The 17,461-nt window shown below is 44.7% G+C and overlaps 2 protein-coding genes across 2 annotated transcripts in view; one reads left to right on the top strand and one right to left on the bottom strand.

Moving 5' to 3' along the window:
• ZDHHC15 (zDHHC palmitoyltransferase 15) overlaps window positions 1-17,461 on the bottom strand; it is a 1,212,570-nt gene that overhangs the window by 93,499 nt on the left and 1,101,610 nt on the right. The window lies entirely within an intron of this gene.
• SLC16A2 (solute carrier family 16 member 2) overlaps window positions 11,078-17,461 on the top strand; it is a 166,257-nt gene continuing 159,873 nt past the window's right edge. The window contains exon 1 of the mRNA XM_082716042.1: window positions 11,078-11,742. Within this exon, the coding sequence (XP_082572168.1) occupies window positions 11,319-11,742 (424 nt within the window). The 5' untranslated portion in view covers window positions 11,078-11,318. The remainder of the gene's footprint in view (window positions 11,743-17,461) is intronic.

Here is a 17,461-nt window from a genome sequence, read left to right as displayed (position 1 = left end):
AACATGATAATCCTTGGCCTGTCCACCTCAGAAAATTGCTGGATAGATCAAAGAGGATATTGGACATGAAGTTGCTTTGTGATGAGCCAATCACAATGTACAATGTGAAAAATTGTGTGAGTCACCTTTCTTTTGGACTGGTATTTTGAAAGAATGTAACAGAAGGAAGCAGCCACTAATACAGCAGGGCAGTAGGGGCTAGAGGGTGGAGGCTCGGGTCATTTTGTTGACTTCCTTATTATTCACATGACAACAAATTATTACGCATCTACTATATGTTAGGTATGCTTCTAGATATTGGAAATAGAAATACATCCCTCCATTAAACTGGCATTCTATTAGTATCCAAAATATAAAAAGAACTTTTAATACTCAACACCCTAAAAATCAATAATCTAATTTAGAAATGGGCAGAAGACATGAATAGACATTTTTCCAAAGAAGACATCCAGATGGCCAACAAACACATGGTTCATCATCACTTACCATCAGGGAAACGCAAATGTAGTGATCCAAAGGGGCACATGCACCCGAATGTTTATAGCAGCAATGTCCACAATAGCCAAACTATGGAAAGAACCTAGATGTCCGTCAACAGATGAATGGATCAAGAAGAGGTGGTATATATACACAATGGAATACTATTCAGCCATCAAAAGAAATGAAATCTTGCCATTTGCGACAACATGGATGGAACTAGAGCGTATCATGCTTAGCGAAATAAGTCAAGCAGAGAAAGACAACTATCATATGATCTCCCTGATATGAGGAAGTGGTGATGCAACATGGGGGCTTAAGTGGGTAGAAGAATCAATGAAACAAGATGGGATTGGGAGGGAGACAAACCATAAGTGACTCTTAATCTCACAAAACAAACTGAAGGTTGCTGGGGGGAGGGGGTTTGGGAGAAGGGGGTGGGATTATGGACATTGGGGAGGGTATGTGCTTTGGTGAGTGCTGTGAAGTGTGTAAACCTGGTGATTCACAGACCTGTACCCCTGGGGATAAAAATATATGTTTATAAAAAATAAAAAATTATAAAAAAAAACAAACTACAATGAGATATCACATTATACCTGTCAGAATGACTGAAATTAACAGGACAGGGAACAACAGGTGTTGGCAAGAATGTGGGAAAAGGAGAACACTCTTACACTGTTGGTTGGAATAAAAACTGGTGCGGCCACTCTGGAGAACAGTATGGAGGTTCCTCAAAAAGTTAAAAATATACCTACTCTAAGGTCCAGCAATTACACTACTAGGTATTTACATCAAAGACACAAACATATCAATCCAAAGGGGAAACCTGCATCCCAATGTTTGTAGCACCTAACAGTTCCACTTCTAGGTATCTACCCCTCCCCAAATGAAAATATGTCCACGAGAAGACTTGTATACAAGTATTCATAACTAGAAACAACCCAGCTGCCCATCAACTGGTGAATACAATACAAATACAATGGAATACTTCCTAGCACAGCATGGCTAAATCTCAAAAGCATTATGCACTGAAAGACACCATATTCAAAAGCTTACATACAATATCATTCAATTTATATGAATCTCTAGAAAAGACACAACTAATCTGTGGTGGTTCTCTTAAAAATGAGTTGGGGGTTTGAAAGAGAAGGAACATGAGGGAAATTTCTGGAGTGATGGTAATGCTCTATATTTTGATAAAGATTTGGGTTATAGAGGCATATGCATTTGTCAAAACACAGCAAATGTTCCCTTAAGATTTATGTATTCCACTAAACGTAAATTTTACCTCAAAAGAAAAAAATGCAAAAATATTGAACTCTAGGGGCGCTTGGGTGGCTCAGTGGGTTAAAGCCTCTGCCTTCGGCTCAGGTCATGATCTCAGGGTCTTGGGATAGAGTCCTGCATCGGGCTCTCTGCTCAGTGGGGAGCCTGCTCCCCCCCCTCTTCCTGCCTCTCTGCCTACTTGTGATCTCTGTCTGTCAAATAAATAAATAAAATCTTTTTTAAAAAAAGAAGAAAATATTGAACTCTAGATAGTAATGTATGTGTTTCTGTATGTATTTACAGATATTTCCATATTGGAAGAAATGTCTAATAATGTCTTCAATTTATTTCAAAATGCATTAAAAATAAGATGGATTGATACAGGTCAATGGAGAGTCAGATGGAACAAGTATGTGTTAAAACAAATTAACATTAAAAATGTTAATGGTAGAATCCAGTGGTGGGTATGTAGGTATTAGTGGTAAAATTATTTCAATTTGGGGAGGGAAATTTGCAAAATCAGAGACATGGGCATTTGGGGTCAGTGAGGTAGGAAAGAGCTCTATGCTGTTTGGCTTTAAATCCTATTGTGGGAAGTGGCCCAGGAACCAATGGAGAGTTGAGTAGGACCCACATAATGATGGATGCAATGTGGCAGCTCAGGAGTTTGGACTTTATTCTTTAAGCAGTAAGGAACAATCTAAGATTTTTAAGCAGTTGAATGACATAATAAGAGGTAGTGTGGCGTGGAGAAATGTCCTGTGGTTAGGAGCTAAGAGACAAAGATTCTGGTCCCACTCTCAGCATTTCAAGTAGACTAACTTCTCTAGGTCTCAGAAAGATTTAACAAAATACACTCTTCCTCCTTGTCCCTTCCCTCATCCCCCCCCCCCCCCCAACAAAAAAAGGCCCTAGAAAAACAGTTTAGTCAGGCACAGAAGGAACTCTGTAAATATGTACTGAAGGAGAAAAATAGACTGTCTCTTCTTTGTTCTTACTCTCCACCCAACTCTCTTGCCCCCTGCCCCTTGCACCCTTGTCCCTGCTCCATTTGAATAATTTTTCCTGCCTTTTAACTGGCTTTATTTATCTGCAGGGTCAGCAAGTTGGACTTGAAACTTGGCCCCTTGGCCAGACCATACCAGTCACTCTCTAACTCAGTTGCTTATACCTTGTTCTGGCCCTAAGGCCGACCATTGTTTGTTTGTTTGTTTGTTTGTTTGTTTCTTTCTTTTTTTGTCTCTTACTCTCTAGAAACTTTCTGCAAGGCCCTTGGGGTTCCTAAAGGCCCTAGGTCATTGGCTATCTTGGAGTCTGAGAAATCACTCCCAAAGAGGTGAACCAGGTAATATTTGAGAATGCAGACATATGATGTCTACTCCTACCTTCCTTCTGCTACACTGAACCCCACCCTCCCCCACCTCCCCAAGTCTCCCTCACCTTGCTGTTCTACGGTCTCTTAAAGCTGTTAGTGTTTCTACCACTGACTTGGTGTTTGGGAGGATTATTTTACTAGATAAATACAACTTATCTCTCCAGCTAGACTGTGAGTTCTTAGAAGGCCACATGGGAGGAGTCAGGCAAAAGATATCCTAAGACCAGAGCACTTCCCAAATTGAACAAAACAAAACAAAACAAAACACCTACCACCTGTAATTCCTGAAAATCCTTTACTTAAAGAAGTCTCTCCATGTTGCAAGGAAATCCCAGCTCTCACCATGTCTCTAATATTATGCTTTCTCCCTGAAGTTTCTCACTAATTATTCTCCTTTAACAACCTGGCTCAAGCATGGGTACAGAACTGTTTGTTCCATAGAACCGGTGTGACTAAGCTGAAATGTTCAACAAGACAATAATAAATGGAAGGATATAGCAAAAGGGAAATGAACATCAGCAGTACTACAAAGCTAGATAATCTGGCTTTAAAGATATGGCCTGCTTTTTAAGCCTAGTAAATCCTAGTGTAGAATAGCTGCTCAGTAAATATTTGTTAAGTGAACTAATATCTATCCACAGTGGAAGTCAGATGCATTCCTCCCTCAGAGAGCTTAAGCTATAACAGAGAGACATGTTAAATGGGTAATTTTGATACAATTTTCTAAGTTCTGTGATGAAAAAGTGTAGTGGTTAAAATCATAGACTCTGGACCCAGACAGCCACAGTGTGAATCATAGGTCCTTGGGCAAATGATTTAATCTTTTTCAAAAATTATTTTTATTAATATATAATGTATTATTTGCCCCAAGGGTACAGGTCTGTGAATCATCAGGCTTACACATTTCACAGCACTCACCATAGCACACACCTTCCCCAATGTCCATAACCCAACCAGCTTATCCCTAACCCCACTCCCTAGCAACCCTCAGTTTGTTTTGTGAGATTAAGAGTCTCTTATGGTTTGTCTCCCTTCTGATCCTATCTTGTTTAATTTTTTCTTCCCTACCCCCTACAACCCCCCATCCTGCCTCCCACATTCCTCATATCAGAGAGATTGTATGATAATTGTCTTTCTCTGATTGACTTATTTTGCTTAGCATAATACCCTCTAGTTCCATTCGCATTGTTGCAAATGGCAAGATTTCATCTCGTTTGATGGCTGCATAGTATTCATATATATATATATATATATATATATATATATATATATATATTCTGTGCCAATTGTATAGTGATACCCCTACCTCATGTGTATATATGTATATTATACTGCCTTCCACCAGGATTTGCAGTAACTAGAAGGAAAAGCTTAGATCATTTAGACAGCACCTTAAGTCTTTTTTGGGGGCACCTGGGTGGCTCAGTGGGTTAAAGCCTCTGCCTTTAGCTCAGGTCATGATCCCAGGGTCCTGGGATCAAGCCCCACATCAGGCTCTCTCCTCAGCGGGGAGCCTGCTTCCTCCTCTCTCTCTCTGCCTGCCTCTCTGCCTATCTGTGATCTCTGTCTGTCAAATAAAAAAAAAACCTTTTAAAAAAAGTCTTTTTTCTTCTTTAGGTTTCAGTTTTCCCATGTGTTAAATGAGGAGTTTGGAGTTTGTAGAAGGTCCCTTCCAGCTCTGACATTTTTTTTTCAGATTTTAGAACAAGACCAATGCCAAAAAACATACTAAATTGTTTTCTTTTCTCAGTGAAGGGAATCTTCAAAACATCTTCCTGTTAACATTAATTGACCATGTACTACATGCTAACTTTTATAAAGTGCCCACCACATACCAGGTACTGTGCTAGGTGTTTTCCATATTTTATTTCTAATCCTCACAACAAACCAGAAAGATGAGCCTCATCCCTATTGTGTATGGGATTTGTTAGATGAAGTAACTAAATTGATTGATTGTACCTTCTTTGTATCAGACATGATGTTACATTTAACTAAGGATACAAAAATAAATAATGCTGACCCTATGTTTGGGGAAGTCACAGCCTATGAAAGGAAACTGAGATGCAACATAGGCAAGGCCCATTCTTTCTTTCTTGAAGAATTCTTCTTCTTTCTTCTTTTCATTTTAATTTATTACACACACACACACACACACACACACACACACACAGCAGCAGCAGCAGCAGCAGAGGCAGGGGGAGAAGCAGACTCTCGATCCCAGGAGTCTGGGATCATGACCTGAGCCAAAGGCAGATGCTTAGCTGACTGAGCTACTCAGGCGCCCCCAGGCAAGGCCCATTCTTTACACTGCACTGTAACTATAGAGACATCTATGTTCCAGCCTTACCAGGGTTCCACTTCTCAGGATAGGACATCTTCAACCAGAGTTTAACACAATTTTTAGCATATAGTAGGCTCTCGATAAATATCCCTTGAATGAATAAAAAATGAATAAATTAATAAAACGCTTAAAAACCCCATTCCATTTTTCCCTTGGATAAAATTAAAAAAAAAAAAAAACAATCCATTTCATCCTTTCTCTACTTCAAGCTTTGCTGTTCTCTGTTGGCCCTCAAAGGGTTAAATGTTTCCTATCTCATTCTTTTCTATAAAGCTCTGCTGCTTTTGTTGTCTTTTCCCTTCTAAGCTTGCTCTAATAATAGACCAGTTATTGAGCAGAATTGCTTTCTGGCATTTAGGAAGCAGGATCCATGCATATAGACAATTGACTTTTTTAAAATGCACCTATTATTGTTAATAGCCTATTGGCTTAAGCTGAAATCAGACTACATCCAATATCTTTTCTTTTCCACTCCTCCACTTTGGCCATCAGAATGTGTCAATATTCAAATTCGTTTTCTAGTAATATGGGTTCCCATCAGTACTCTTTCCGGATCATGAACAATAAAACCTAAGTCTTCTCTGCTTTTTTACTTCTTTTACCACTACTAGAACACTCTGACTCCTTTTCACAATCAACCCCAATTGGTTTTTTGATTCAAGGATGGTGCTGTGTCATCAGAACTGTTAAATTATCCTCATAGAGATGAATAAAGGAAAGTGAGTAAAGGAGGAAAAATTATGTACTCACATTCTTAAAAAAGTTCTCAGTACATCATCCATTCTCAAGTAGTCAGAATGAATTAACCACAGGGCAGAGGGACAATGAGAATGAACTACTGAATTCTACTCTAGCCAGAAAAATTCTATTTGAAAATAGAAGAGGCTCAAAGCAAGGAAGTACCTTTGGCCTAAAATAGAGAAGGTCAGGCATCACAAGGCTTTCAAAGGTTATATGGTCCAGTGAATCCCAAACACTAATCTGCAGATCCATGACAGTCTGACATTTTTATCAGTCTGTTGACACATGAGAAAAATTGTTGCCAACTGACCTTTCTAGAGAAAGACTTCTTAGTAAAAGACTATGGCCGTTCTAACTTTTCATTATTTCAGTGTTAAAATACCATTTCATTAATGATATGCTAGAAATGACACATGTCCTCTCATGAAAAGGTTAAAGATTGATATCCTTCTGTTGGTCCCAGAAGTTTTGGGAAATTTTACAGAAATTATGCTAGTCTTTGAGATCAAGATGTTGGGTTGTTACTGTTTTGGTCTAGTGGTTTCCAAACCCGGCAGTGCATCTATATTACTGGGAGACTGGTTAAAACCATGAATTCCTGGCTCCCACCCCCAGGTATTCTGATTCAGCAAGTGTGGAGTGGGACCTAGGAGTCAGTACTGTTATAAAAGTCTCTAAGTGATTCTGATGTGCGACCAGGTCAGGAAAACACTGCTCTGCTTCACCAACTAGTATAAGTAATCAAGGGCATAAGCAATCAGAATGATTCCACTGTGGGCTTATTTCTGTTATGGGCAGAAAGAGAGCACATACATTCACTTGCAATATAATCCAGAGACCTCCACTAGAGTTTCCTAAGGTCCACAGTTAGACAAATAAAAATAATTTAAAGGGCTTACAGGGGTCACACCTCATTTTTCATCATCATGAGCCAAGCTGAATGGATCTATACAGAGTAGGTGGTTTCTAAATTTTTTTTTTTCACTATTGATATTTGTTGACTAAGTCTGATTTAGAAATTTGTAGAAAAAAATCATTCATCTCAGGACACTAGCCCTACCTCTACCACCTCATTCTCAACTTTGTCTCATCCTTTACATCCTTCCTTTCCCCTTTCCTCAATCTCAAAATGTCTTCATTCAGTCTAGTGGAGTCAATTTCAATAAACGGTAAATATAATTATTAATATTTCCTACTAGAATGTAAACTCCACCAGGACAAGGACCATTGCCTGTTTCTAGCACCTGACATACTGACTAGCACACAATAGTTGCTCAGTAACTATTTGTGAAATGAATAGCTGAATGGCATAAGAAAGGCAAGAGACTGGTCTCCTCAATTCAGCACTAATCCTCCTGTTTGCTTTGTTGAACTGACTCTGGAGACTCAGGAAAGGCAAGGAATTTCTACTGGAGAATAGTGAGAAGAATGGGTGGTGAGGGCTGAGAGATCAGCAGATGCCCCTAAGTCATGGAATGGTGGGTAATCCAGTACGTTTGGAGCCTGGCATGAATGGAGGAAAAGAGGGGAACAAAGTGACAGAGAATGGTGCTAGCCAGGTTGAATAAAAGATCCTCAGAAACAGGCACTAGGTTTTTTGTGCGTGTGTCCTTCATATTTAGTACAGAGCCTGCCAGACAGAGGCTCTTAGTAAATATTTGCTGAGTGAAGAAGGCTGGTCCCAAACCATAAAGGACCTTTTATGCCTGGCTGTGGAATTTAAACTTAAGATTCAAATGGAGAATCATTGGAAGTTTTCAGAGCAGAGAAATATCACGATTGAAGTTATATTTTAGAACTGTAATTGGCAGGATTATTTAGAAAGAGAATGGAAGTCACAGGCATGTCAGACCTGATTTGGTTCCTAATTCCCAATCTCCGTTAACACTGTTAGCACTTCTTTCCTTCACTCAAGCAAGAAATGTCAGCATCATCTTTGCTTCTTCTTTTTCCCTCAGTATCCAAATCTGTCAACTCTATCGTAACAGTGGTTCACAGAATCATCTTTTTTTCTTCATCCTCACAGTCAGTGCCCCATTTTATATTCTCAACATTTTTTTAACATGCTTGGTTTCCTTATCTCTTTCCAAACCACATTATATTTCTATGCAGTCACCATGGTTTTATTTCTAAAATGTAGATTTGATATCAGTTTCCTATTCAAAAATCTTCAGTGGTTCCCCTGCATATCCAAAATAAAGCCTATACTTCTCAGCACACCATTTAATAACTGTGAAGTAGTATTAGCTCCATTCAGCAATAAAGAAACTGAAGCTCAAAAAGGGAAAATGACGTGCTTAGAACCACACAGGTGTGCAATGGTAGAATCAAGATTAGAACCCGGGTATTCTCATACCAGTACTCTAACCATTAAAGAAGGTTGAAATGGTAGGTATTGCATGTGTTGCTAGAATAGTGGGATGGTGGTTATAGGATCTTGTCTTCTGGGAGGGGCATGTACTTTGAAGCTCATACAAATAAGCAAAGATTCCTGTGCTACCTCTTTCTGGCTTTGCAGACTTAAACAACTGACTTAACCTCTTAGAGTCTGTTTCCTCAGTTATAATATATGCACAAATCCATCCCAACCTTATATGGTGTTATGATTATATAAAAGCATGTATGTAAAGGGCTAACATAGTGCTAGGTTCATAGGAGATTCTCAATGAGTGTTATTACCCACCCTCACCGCCCACATCAGTGATCTAAAAACCCATTTAAACAATGAGGAAACAGAATTTAGACAGTCGGGTTTGAGGTGAGCTGCAAAACTCCAGGTTTATTTCTACTTGTGAGATTGGAAATAACCTTTTTTCCCCAGGGTTTTATTCAGGTTCCCTGCAAATGAAAACGGAGGCTAGTGTCCCCATGTGTATGGTGAGACCCCTGACTAAAAAGCAAATCTCAAGCACTAGTGCCCATTATGTGCATGATTTGTCACTCATGGCTAAAGTATTATGGATTTTTATTAAAATGTAAATGCTTCCTGGAAGAGGTAACATACATATTAACTCTGGCCTGATTAACTTTCACTTACCTCTTTCCATGAGTAGAGGCCTTCTATGCCTCTGCGCTTTGCCTCTTTTAGGCAGGGACAGCCCACCCTACCCTCAGCCTGTTAAAATCCTTATCAACATTCAAGGTCTATCTAGGTCACAGCCTCTTCGGAAGCCTAATGTGATTGCTCAGCCAAATCCCACCTTCCCTACTTTGTCCCTCTCAAGCCCGAGACTCCCGTCGTGAAGCTTAGGAAACGTGAGCCTTTGATGTATGGAGACCACCTTGAATTCCAGCTTGAACTTGACTTGTCCCATGACCTTAGGCTAAAAAATGCCTTGACCTCGTTGAGCCTCGGGTTTTGTGCTTGACTAAAAATGTGGCAGTCAAGGCACTCTTATTCTCTAAGCATGGTAGAGCCCCCGCGATTTGTGAATTTGGACAGATTCTTTTCATGGCAGGCAAGCTCCTCGAAACCCCTCTATTCTTCTGACAAGTTCAGCCCGCTCTTACGTGCTTCATAAATCTGAGTTCCTGAGCATCTGGCAGAGCCCTGGGCTGAATTTTCACCGGCCATACAGTCTTTTCACCCAGCAAGAAGGTTAATGAGATGCCGGATAGAAAAAGCTTGGAGCTCTCCCGCCTGCTGGTGGAGAACGGAGTAGCTTAGTAACCACACCGCGACCTCATGATTAGTGCATTAGACGCATGGGCCCTCAGGGGAGGCAGAACTTCCCGGGATCGTGGGGGCGGGTCCCCAGGGTTGAAGCTGGTCGCAGCAGCGCAGCCTGGCAGGGAGCCAGGCCGCGCACAGGGCAGATCGCCCATCCCGCCTCCTGGGAACGGTGCACTCCCCGGGGAGCAAAATCTCCCGTTCCCTCCCGGGGCTGGGGCCTTAGTCTGGGACATTCAGCGAGACTCTCACGTCTCTAAGCCCGAGGTGGGCGGAAGGGGGCGGTGGGCGCTGGAACTACACCCTCTGCAAGCGGCTCGGTGGAGTCCGCCGGGCCGGAAAACCGGCCGTTGCCCAACTGGCGGCTTGACCTGGCCTCCACTTCTAGTTCCCCACTGAGGGATAGAGAGCCGGGAGGAGCCTAAGCTGATCTTAGGCTCCCGCCCCGCCTGGGCCCGGCCCCCTCCGGTGTCACTACATCTCCCTCCCTTCCTGGCCCAGCCCCCGGCCCAGCCCCGGCCCTCCACCGCTCCTCTGGGCTCCAGGTTGGCGCAAACAAAACCCTGATTGACTGCCCGGAGGGGCGGGCCTCGCTGCCGGGCTGTCTCCTCCCCTTCGCGCCCCCGCCAGGGATTTGCTGGGAAGGGCGGGGACGAAGGGGGAGAGACTGGGGGTGGGGGGTTGAGCAGGACCCTGGAAGGCTGAGTCCCCTGTTCGAAAAGATTTTGCCCACCTTCTGTCTGAGGTCTGGGGTTTCCCCTCCGGGTCCCTCTCCCCAAGCCCAAGTGTGGGACAAAGAAATTCTGAGGGCAGAGTGAGGTCTTTCACAGCCCAGCTCTTGTCCTGGGCCACCTCAGTTCCAGGCTGCTTGTGAGGAAGAAGGGAGTGGTAGAAACGGACAGTGGGGTCTTGCCTGGAAATTCTGGGTTGACCAGTGCGTTTTGGAGAAGGCAGGGGGAACAGGATAGATTGTGGAAAAACCATTTAAACACTCCTTCTACTGGGTATCTGGACAAGGAGGACAGGATTCAGTAGTTTGGAAAGGAAGTTGAGGTACGGAGCAGTGGCTAGAGTAGGTAGGCAAGTGTGGGGAGCAGGAAGGGCTAGGGAGAAGAGCAAGGCTGTAGCGGCTGCCTGTTGAGGGAGGAAGGGGGGGAGAAGAGGAGGGGGAGGAGAGAGATGACATGGGGAGAGCAGAAGGGGGGTTGGACGTGGGAGGAGGAGGAGAGGACTCGAGGGACCGTCTGTCGCGGGACAGGCGGGCCAGCGGGGGCGCGGAGCCGGGAGGAGGAGGCAGCGGCAGCAGCAGGGCTCGGAGCAGCAGCAGCAGCAGCAGCAGCAGCAGCAGCAGCAGCAGCAGCCGCAGCCGCCGCCGCCGCCGCCGAAACAAGTACCAGCCACACAGCGGCTCCTCCTGCCCGAGCAGCCACAGTCCCCCTGCCGAGATGGCGCTGCAAAGCCCAGAGAGCAAGGAAGCCAAGGGGCCCTGGCGGGAGGCAGACCAGGAACAGCAGGAGTGGGTGGGTAGCCCCGAGCCAGAGCCCGAGCCTGAGCCGGTGCCAGTGCCTCCACCCGAGCCACAGCCGGAGCCACAGCCAGAGCCACAGCCCTTACCGGACCCTGCACCCCTGCCGGAGTTGGAATTTGAGCCAGAGCCAGTGCATGAATCCAAGTCCACGCCCACCGTGGAGACCCGCGGCACTGACCGCGGCTTTCAGCCCCCCGAAGGTGGATTTGGCTGGATGGTGGTCTTCGCTGCCACCTGGTGCAACGGCTCCATCTTTGGCATCCAGAACTCTTTTGGGATCCTCTACTCCATGCTGCTGCAGGAGGAAAGAGAGAAAAATCGCCAAGTGGAGTTCCAAGCAGGTGAGTGGCCCCGCGCGCCCCTCCTGGCATTCTGGGCAAGGGTGTCCTCCGCTCCCACTGCCGCCAACTCCTGACCTCTGGGTCAGAGTCGCCCCTCCAGCTTTCTGCTTCGACTCCTCCCCCCTTGTCTCAGGGCCCAAGGCGCTGCTAAGGCGGAGGTTGCGGGGCTCTGGGCACCCTTACCTTCGGAAACTAGGCGCAAGACGTCCCTTGGGTGGGACCTGGGATACTCACTGATCACAGGCAAGGGATGAACTTTTTGGCCTGGTTCAAATCCAGACGCACTTTTTTTTTCTTTCTTCCGTATGCTGACCATGTGTAGTGCGGGAAAATATTTGCAGTTTTTGTTTTGTTTTGTTTTTTGTTGCTGTTGTTTGTTTGTTTGTTTGTTTTTGTTTTGGAGGCGGTGCGAAGTCATGGAGAGAGGAGAAGAGTTGGGAGGCTGGGAGGGCTTTCAGAGAAATTCCCTACTGCGGATCTCCGCAGCAGCCCCTGTTCCTGTACAACAGGGAATGGAGGGTTTTCTGTCAAAAACACTTTAGGAATCCTGGTGACTGAGCGAAGAGTCAAATACAAGGCAGGCGTGTGTGTCTGCTGGAGAGAGGGGGAGGGAGGGAGAGAGAGTGTGGTTGTGCGTACATCGCTTTGCTTCCAGTGGTTATGGCCCAGCCAGGCCAGGTAGTCCTCTACCACTCTGAGGGAGTGAGCAGATCTCTGTGCCCTCTGAGCTGAACCCCAAAGCAAGCAGGGAGGAGGGTCTCTGAGGTCTCCTGCCAGAGAAGTGTAAGGCAGCTGGCAGGCTGGGCCCTGAGACTAACTCCAAGCTGCCCCCAACCTGAGCCTTGCCCTCCCTGGGCACCAGAGTCTCTCCACTATCGTCGGGATGCCTTCTGCCAGAATGCCGGCCTTGACCTCTCCCACTTTCCCATGGGGCTGACTTGGTCTTCTTCCCTAAGACAAGCAGGGCTGTGGGGGTGCATAACCTATGCTCTCTAGGCCTGTGGCCCTAAGACTGCAACCTTGCATTCTCTAAGCACAGAATCTGCCCAAGGCCCTGAAGTCGGAGGAGCTATCCTGTTTTCTCAGAAAGTCAAATGGCGATGCCCCTCAGCAGTTCTGATGAGGAGTCTAGGGAGGGAGCGAGGGACTTGGGATGACTTCTACCTGTAAGCTCTCTCCTTCTGTGGCTCTTTAGGACAGAATCACTGTCTGCTGGGACTCTGTGGCTTTTCATAGTATTGCCCTGGGGCTGAAGGTTTCCCTCATCTCACCACCCCAACACCTAGTTCTACTGCCCCTCTGAGGGTGCCTTGGGATTATTTATTGAACATAGAAACCTTGAACCTAGGGTGTCCACCTATGGATTCCCCCAGGCCCTTGAACAGCCACTCCTACCTTCCTCTGAACCAAGGACCCCGCCCTTTTTTAAAGTTTGCAGTTTCACTGTCTTTGAAGAAGAGGATTGGGGTACCTCTTGGTACATCTTGTGATCCATTGGCACCACAATATGCGGGTCCCACTTGAAAATTAGAATGTGCCTCAGTGGCTGTCCAGAGCAGAGACTGCCCAGGCCACAAGAGGTGCACAAGTGTAGGGGGTCCCTGGACTGTGTGAAACAACTTCTGGGAGTAAGGTCACTGCCATACTCACCCCTGGGACTACCTTTTCCTTGCTTTGATGCAGTTCAGGGGCTTTTGTGAAGGCAGCCAGAGTAAGGCCTCTGCCTGTTGCCTAGGTTACCTTGGATGGCACCTGCTGAGCATTGCTCTGTGGTTGAAGGCAGGCTGTTGGCCTTCAGATTCAGTGGCAAAGTCTGGGAGAAACTTCATGGGAGGTAGTGGGGGATGGGCTGAAGCTAGGCCCTGGTATTCATGTGGTGTGAGCAGGCCTAGAGCTGGGCCTTTCAGAATATGTAATAAAACTTGGAAAAACCACTACTTTACCAGGAAGAGGTTTACTGCTGGGGAACAAACTTCAAAGTAGGTGATCATAGGGGACTCAGGGGGAGGGCTGGCTGGGACTTTCCGGTCAAGACCTCACAGTGCAGCTGGGAAAGAGGGGGGGCGCAGTGGGCTGTGCAGAGGTGTGGCTGGTGTGTATTCTGACACAGACTAGGTCCATTGAAGGGCTGGGTCTACTGGTTTAAATTATGGTGAGTATAGGTCAGGAAGGGACAGAAAGGAATTTGGTATATCCCTAGCGTCTCAGAATACTTTGGCTTGGGCCCTTGCTGTGGTGTATCTTGAATTCATGAAAGTTATTTTTTATACTGGATGCTCTTGAGAACACCTCAGTTTTTATTTTGACAAGGTCAAGAATACCCCACCACATTCCTGAGTTCCTAGAAAATCTCATCCTTAGCATTACCTTTCTTGGGCCCCTCAGCTTTCCCAAGCAACCATTCAGATCCTGAGATTCCAAAAATGTCTCTGCCTCCACATACTTTCTGCAATTTACTCAAAATTTCTGGGCACATGGGTGGCTTGGTTGTTGGGCGTCTGCCTTCAGTGTCCTTGCATCAGGCTCTCTGCTCAGCTGGAAACCTGCTTCTCCCTCCCCCGCTCCCTCTGCTTGTGCTCTCTCTCTGTGTGTGTCAAATAAATAAATAAAGTCTTAAAAAAAATTTCCCAGCAACCTGTGCCACAGCACTGGTGTCTCAAAGGGATAGAAGAAGCTGGTAGAAGCTTGCTAAAATGTTTATGAGCCAGTATTTGCCTAATAGCCATTCTGGGGAACATGGAACATATACCCCCATAGTCAGGGAGGTTGATGCATTATATATTTCTATTAATGTGGTGCATTGTCCATTTCTATTAATGTTTGATATGACTTTCATCTCTAAAAAATCTATGAATTTAATATTTGGAGGCATCCCACAACCCAGATTCTCTTTGGCTAGGCCTAATATCTTTGCAATTGTAAAGCAGCCACTGATTGGTTTTATGAGTTCTGGATAATTGGCACTGTTATGAGGGAGCCCTAGCAAAAGGTGGTTTTGATATTTGGGGGCTAGCTCCACATCAAAGGAGTCTCTGGGCATGGGGAAAAGCCCTGGAAAGTAGAAGAGAAGTGGAATTCAGGCCATTCTAGAACATGCAATGTACAATTTTATGTATATTCTGTGATGTATACAGTTCTGTGGTGGCACTAACAGTGTATCTTGTGCCTTCTCTTCACCTGTTTTTGAAGGGATGCCAACTTCCCCAGGTCTTATGCCTGGGAGGAATGGCAGGCAAAAGGTTCCTTAGATGGAGGCAAGTGACCAAGATCTGGTTTAGAGGAAAAAGGAAAAAATCAGGAGAGAGATGGACCTATACTTCTTGCAGAGTTTGTAGAAAATTTGGGACTTCCCCTGCTCAGATCAAGCAGCAGACAGGACAGGGCAGCCAGGCAACCTGGTGTAAAGTATAGCATGCTTTCTGGTTGAGCTTTCCTACAAGCTCTGCAAAAAGTATGGGCTCATTTCTCTCCTGATCTTTTCCTTCCTCCCCCTTAACCAGACCTTGGTCAGTTGCCTCCATCTCAGGAACATTTTGTCTGCCATTCCTTCCAGGTATAGGACCCAAGGGAAGTTGACTTTTGGAGGAAAGAGGGTAAAGAGGAACAAGGTATCATTGGTTGTGGGCCCCAGGTCATTATTGGAATCCTAAGTGGGTTGGAGCTGGGGAAGTCTTAGGGTTGGGATCCAGAAGATAAGGTAGACCAAGCTAGAGTTGGTAACATTAGCTTCAAGCCTAGGTCTTTTTAAATGAGCTCCAGAGTAAACCCATTACACTGCACTTTCCACATTGACTGCCAGTCTAACACTGAGCCATAAGATATGATGGGAGGCATCTTTTGTTGGATAGTTTATAAGCATGGCCCTTGCAGGCTCCTAGGTTGGAGGATGGAGACTAAGGCTCTCACCACCCATGGAAAGGGACAATGGTCAGAAAAGTTTACTACTGGGCACAAGATAGTTCAGACTCATGGATCACTCAAATGGAGACAGAATTTTCTAGGCATGGGGAAAATGGAACACTATGTATTTAGACAGAGAGTTCCAATGATGGGCTGGGTCAAAAGCAGGGTAGGCTATATTTCTCTTCCCCATCTTAGGGTCTTTTATTACTTGGTTCAGTGTCTCACTGGGATGACTAAATTGCCTAGTTTAGGAACCAGGTATTCTTTGAGGAAATCTTCCGGGGTCTTGCTTTTGTCTGAAGGCTTTTGCCTACTGTCCAGATAAACTTGATTAGGTTGGCTTAGAATTTGCAATGGAGCTTTGGGCCACAGGGCCATTGGTCAGGTATCTTTCAAGTAACTCTTCTTCCTCCTTTCCATCCAAACTGGGTGCTAAACTAGGATCTTGACTCATATCGGAAAGGATGAGAAGGAGAGGTTGGGGTATTTGGAAGTCAACTGGGAGGTTGCTTGTTTTAGCTAGAGTAGCTGGTTGAGGCTGGATCCCTGGCTTGCTGTCCACTGGCCTCAAATGCTCGTTCTGAATATAAATCTGTACCCCAAAAGTGCTGGTGATCTTAGTAATACCAGCTAGACAGTGACTAGGAGTTGGACAACTTGTGCCCCTGACAGGCTCTGTGACTTTGAGCAGGTATTTTACCTCTCCGTACTTCAGTTTATCTATTTGAAAAATGAACAGGTTTGACTAGATGAACTTTATACCTCTAGAATTATGTGTCCTTCTAGAATTATGTGATAGTTTATTCTTTACTATTCACTTGGCATACATTTTGACTCATTCAGACAAAATGGAAATTTGTTAATCTGCCTGAATGAAGATGTAGACAGTTTGAAGAGATTGGGGAAACAATGAAAAAAATAGATATTATTTTCCCATGTCATATGTATTTAGAGATTATAGGGCTGATTATATATACCATTGTGGTTGAAAAGATCCACTCCTTTTTGCCAAGTGTGTAAGGGCAACACTGGATTAGCAACTGCTTCTCCCAGAATGCCCTGCTCAGTATGGATCTGGGCCCCCAAGAAGATTCCCTTAACTTGGCTGGCTTCAAGCTAGCAGAATGGGTCTTTATGCTACTTTTTCCAGTCATTTGGGCCTATTACTAACAAGCATTAATCTATAAGCATTTCCTGAAGCCTCAGTTTGGACCCTTCTCCTGAAACTTAATTTCCTACAGTTCATTCTTATTTCCCAGAAATGCATGCTTACTATGACCTTGGTCTGTTGTTACTTCATGATAGAAGAGCACACTAAGATTCCTAAATGTGACATAGTGGCTTTCTTCAGGGGGCTTCACACAGGGCATCTTTATAACTGGGTTATAGCTGCTGGCTCAGCCCCACTGTGGATGGGTGTGGGAGGACTGCTGTTTCAATCCTAGAGGAGGCCCTACTGGGTATCCACAATCCCTGGTCAACTTCAGCTTCACTCAGGGCTTAGCTGAGAGTGTGACTACTGAAGTACCAGACATAGAACTCTCTCTCATTTCCCCCTAAATTTATACTTGCTTGTCATTGGAAACATTTCCCCCAGGGCCATGAAGAATAAACAAGCAGCTGGACTGTCAACATTTGCAGAAATATGTAAAATATGACTTCTTGACCTTTTGAACAGACGAGTTTCCCAAGAGGGTATACTGCTTTTACCACCAGCATCTTTTTGTTGTGTTGCCTTTTGAAAAGAAATAATCATTTACTCTTTTAAGATTGTATAAAAGATGGAGTGAACTTTCTTGCCTGAAGGAACTTTCTT

Source organism: Mustela nivalis (genome assembly GCF_964662115.1).
Source record: "Mustela nivalis genome assembly, chromosome: X".
NCBI classification, from domain to species: domain Eukaryota; kingdom Metazoa; phylum Chordata; class Mammalia; order Carnivora; family Mustelidae; genus Mustela; species Mustela nivalis.
This window is presented reverse-complemented; position numbering and strand designations above follow the sequence as displayed.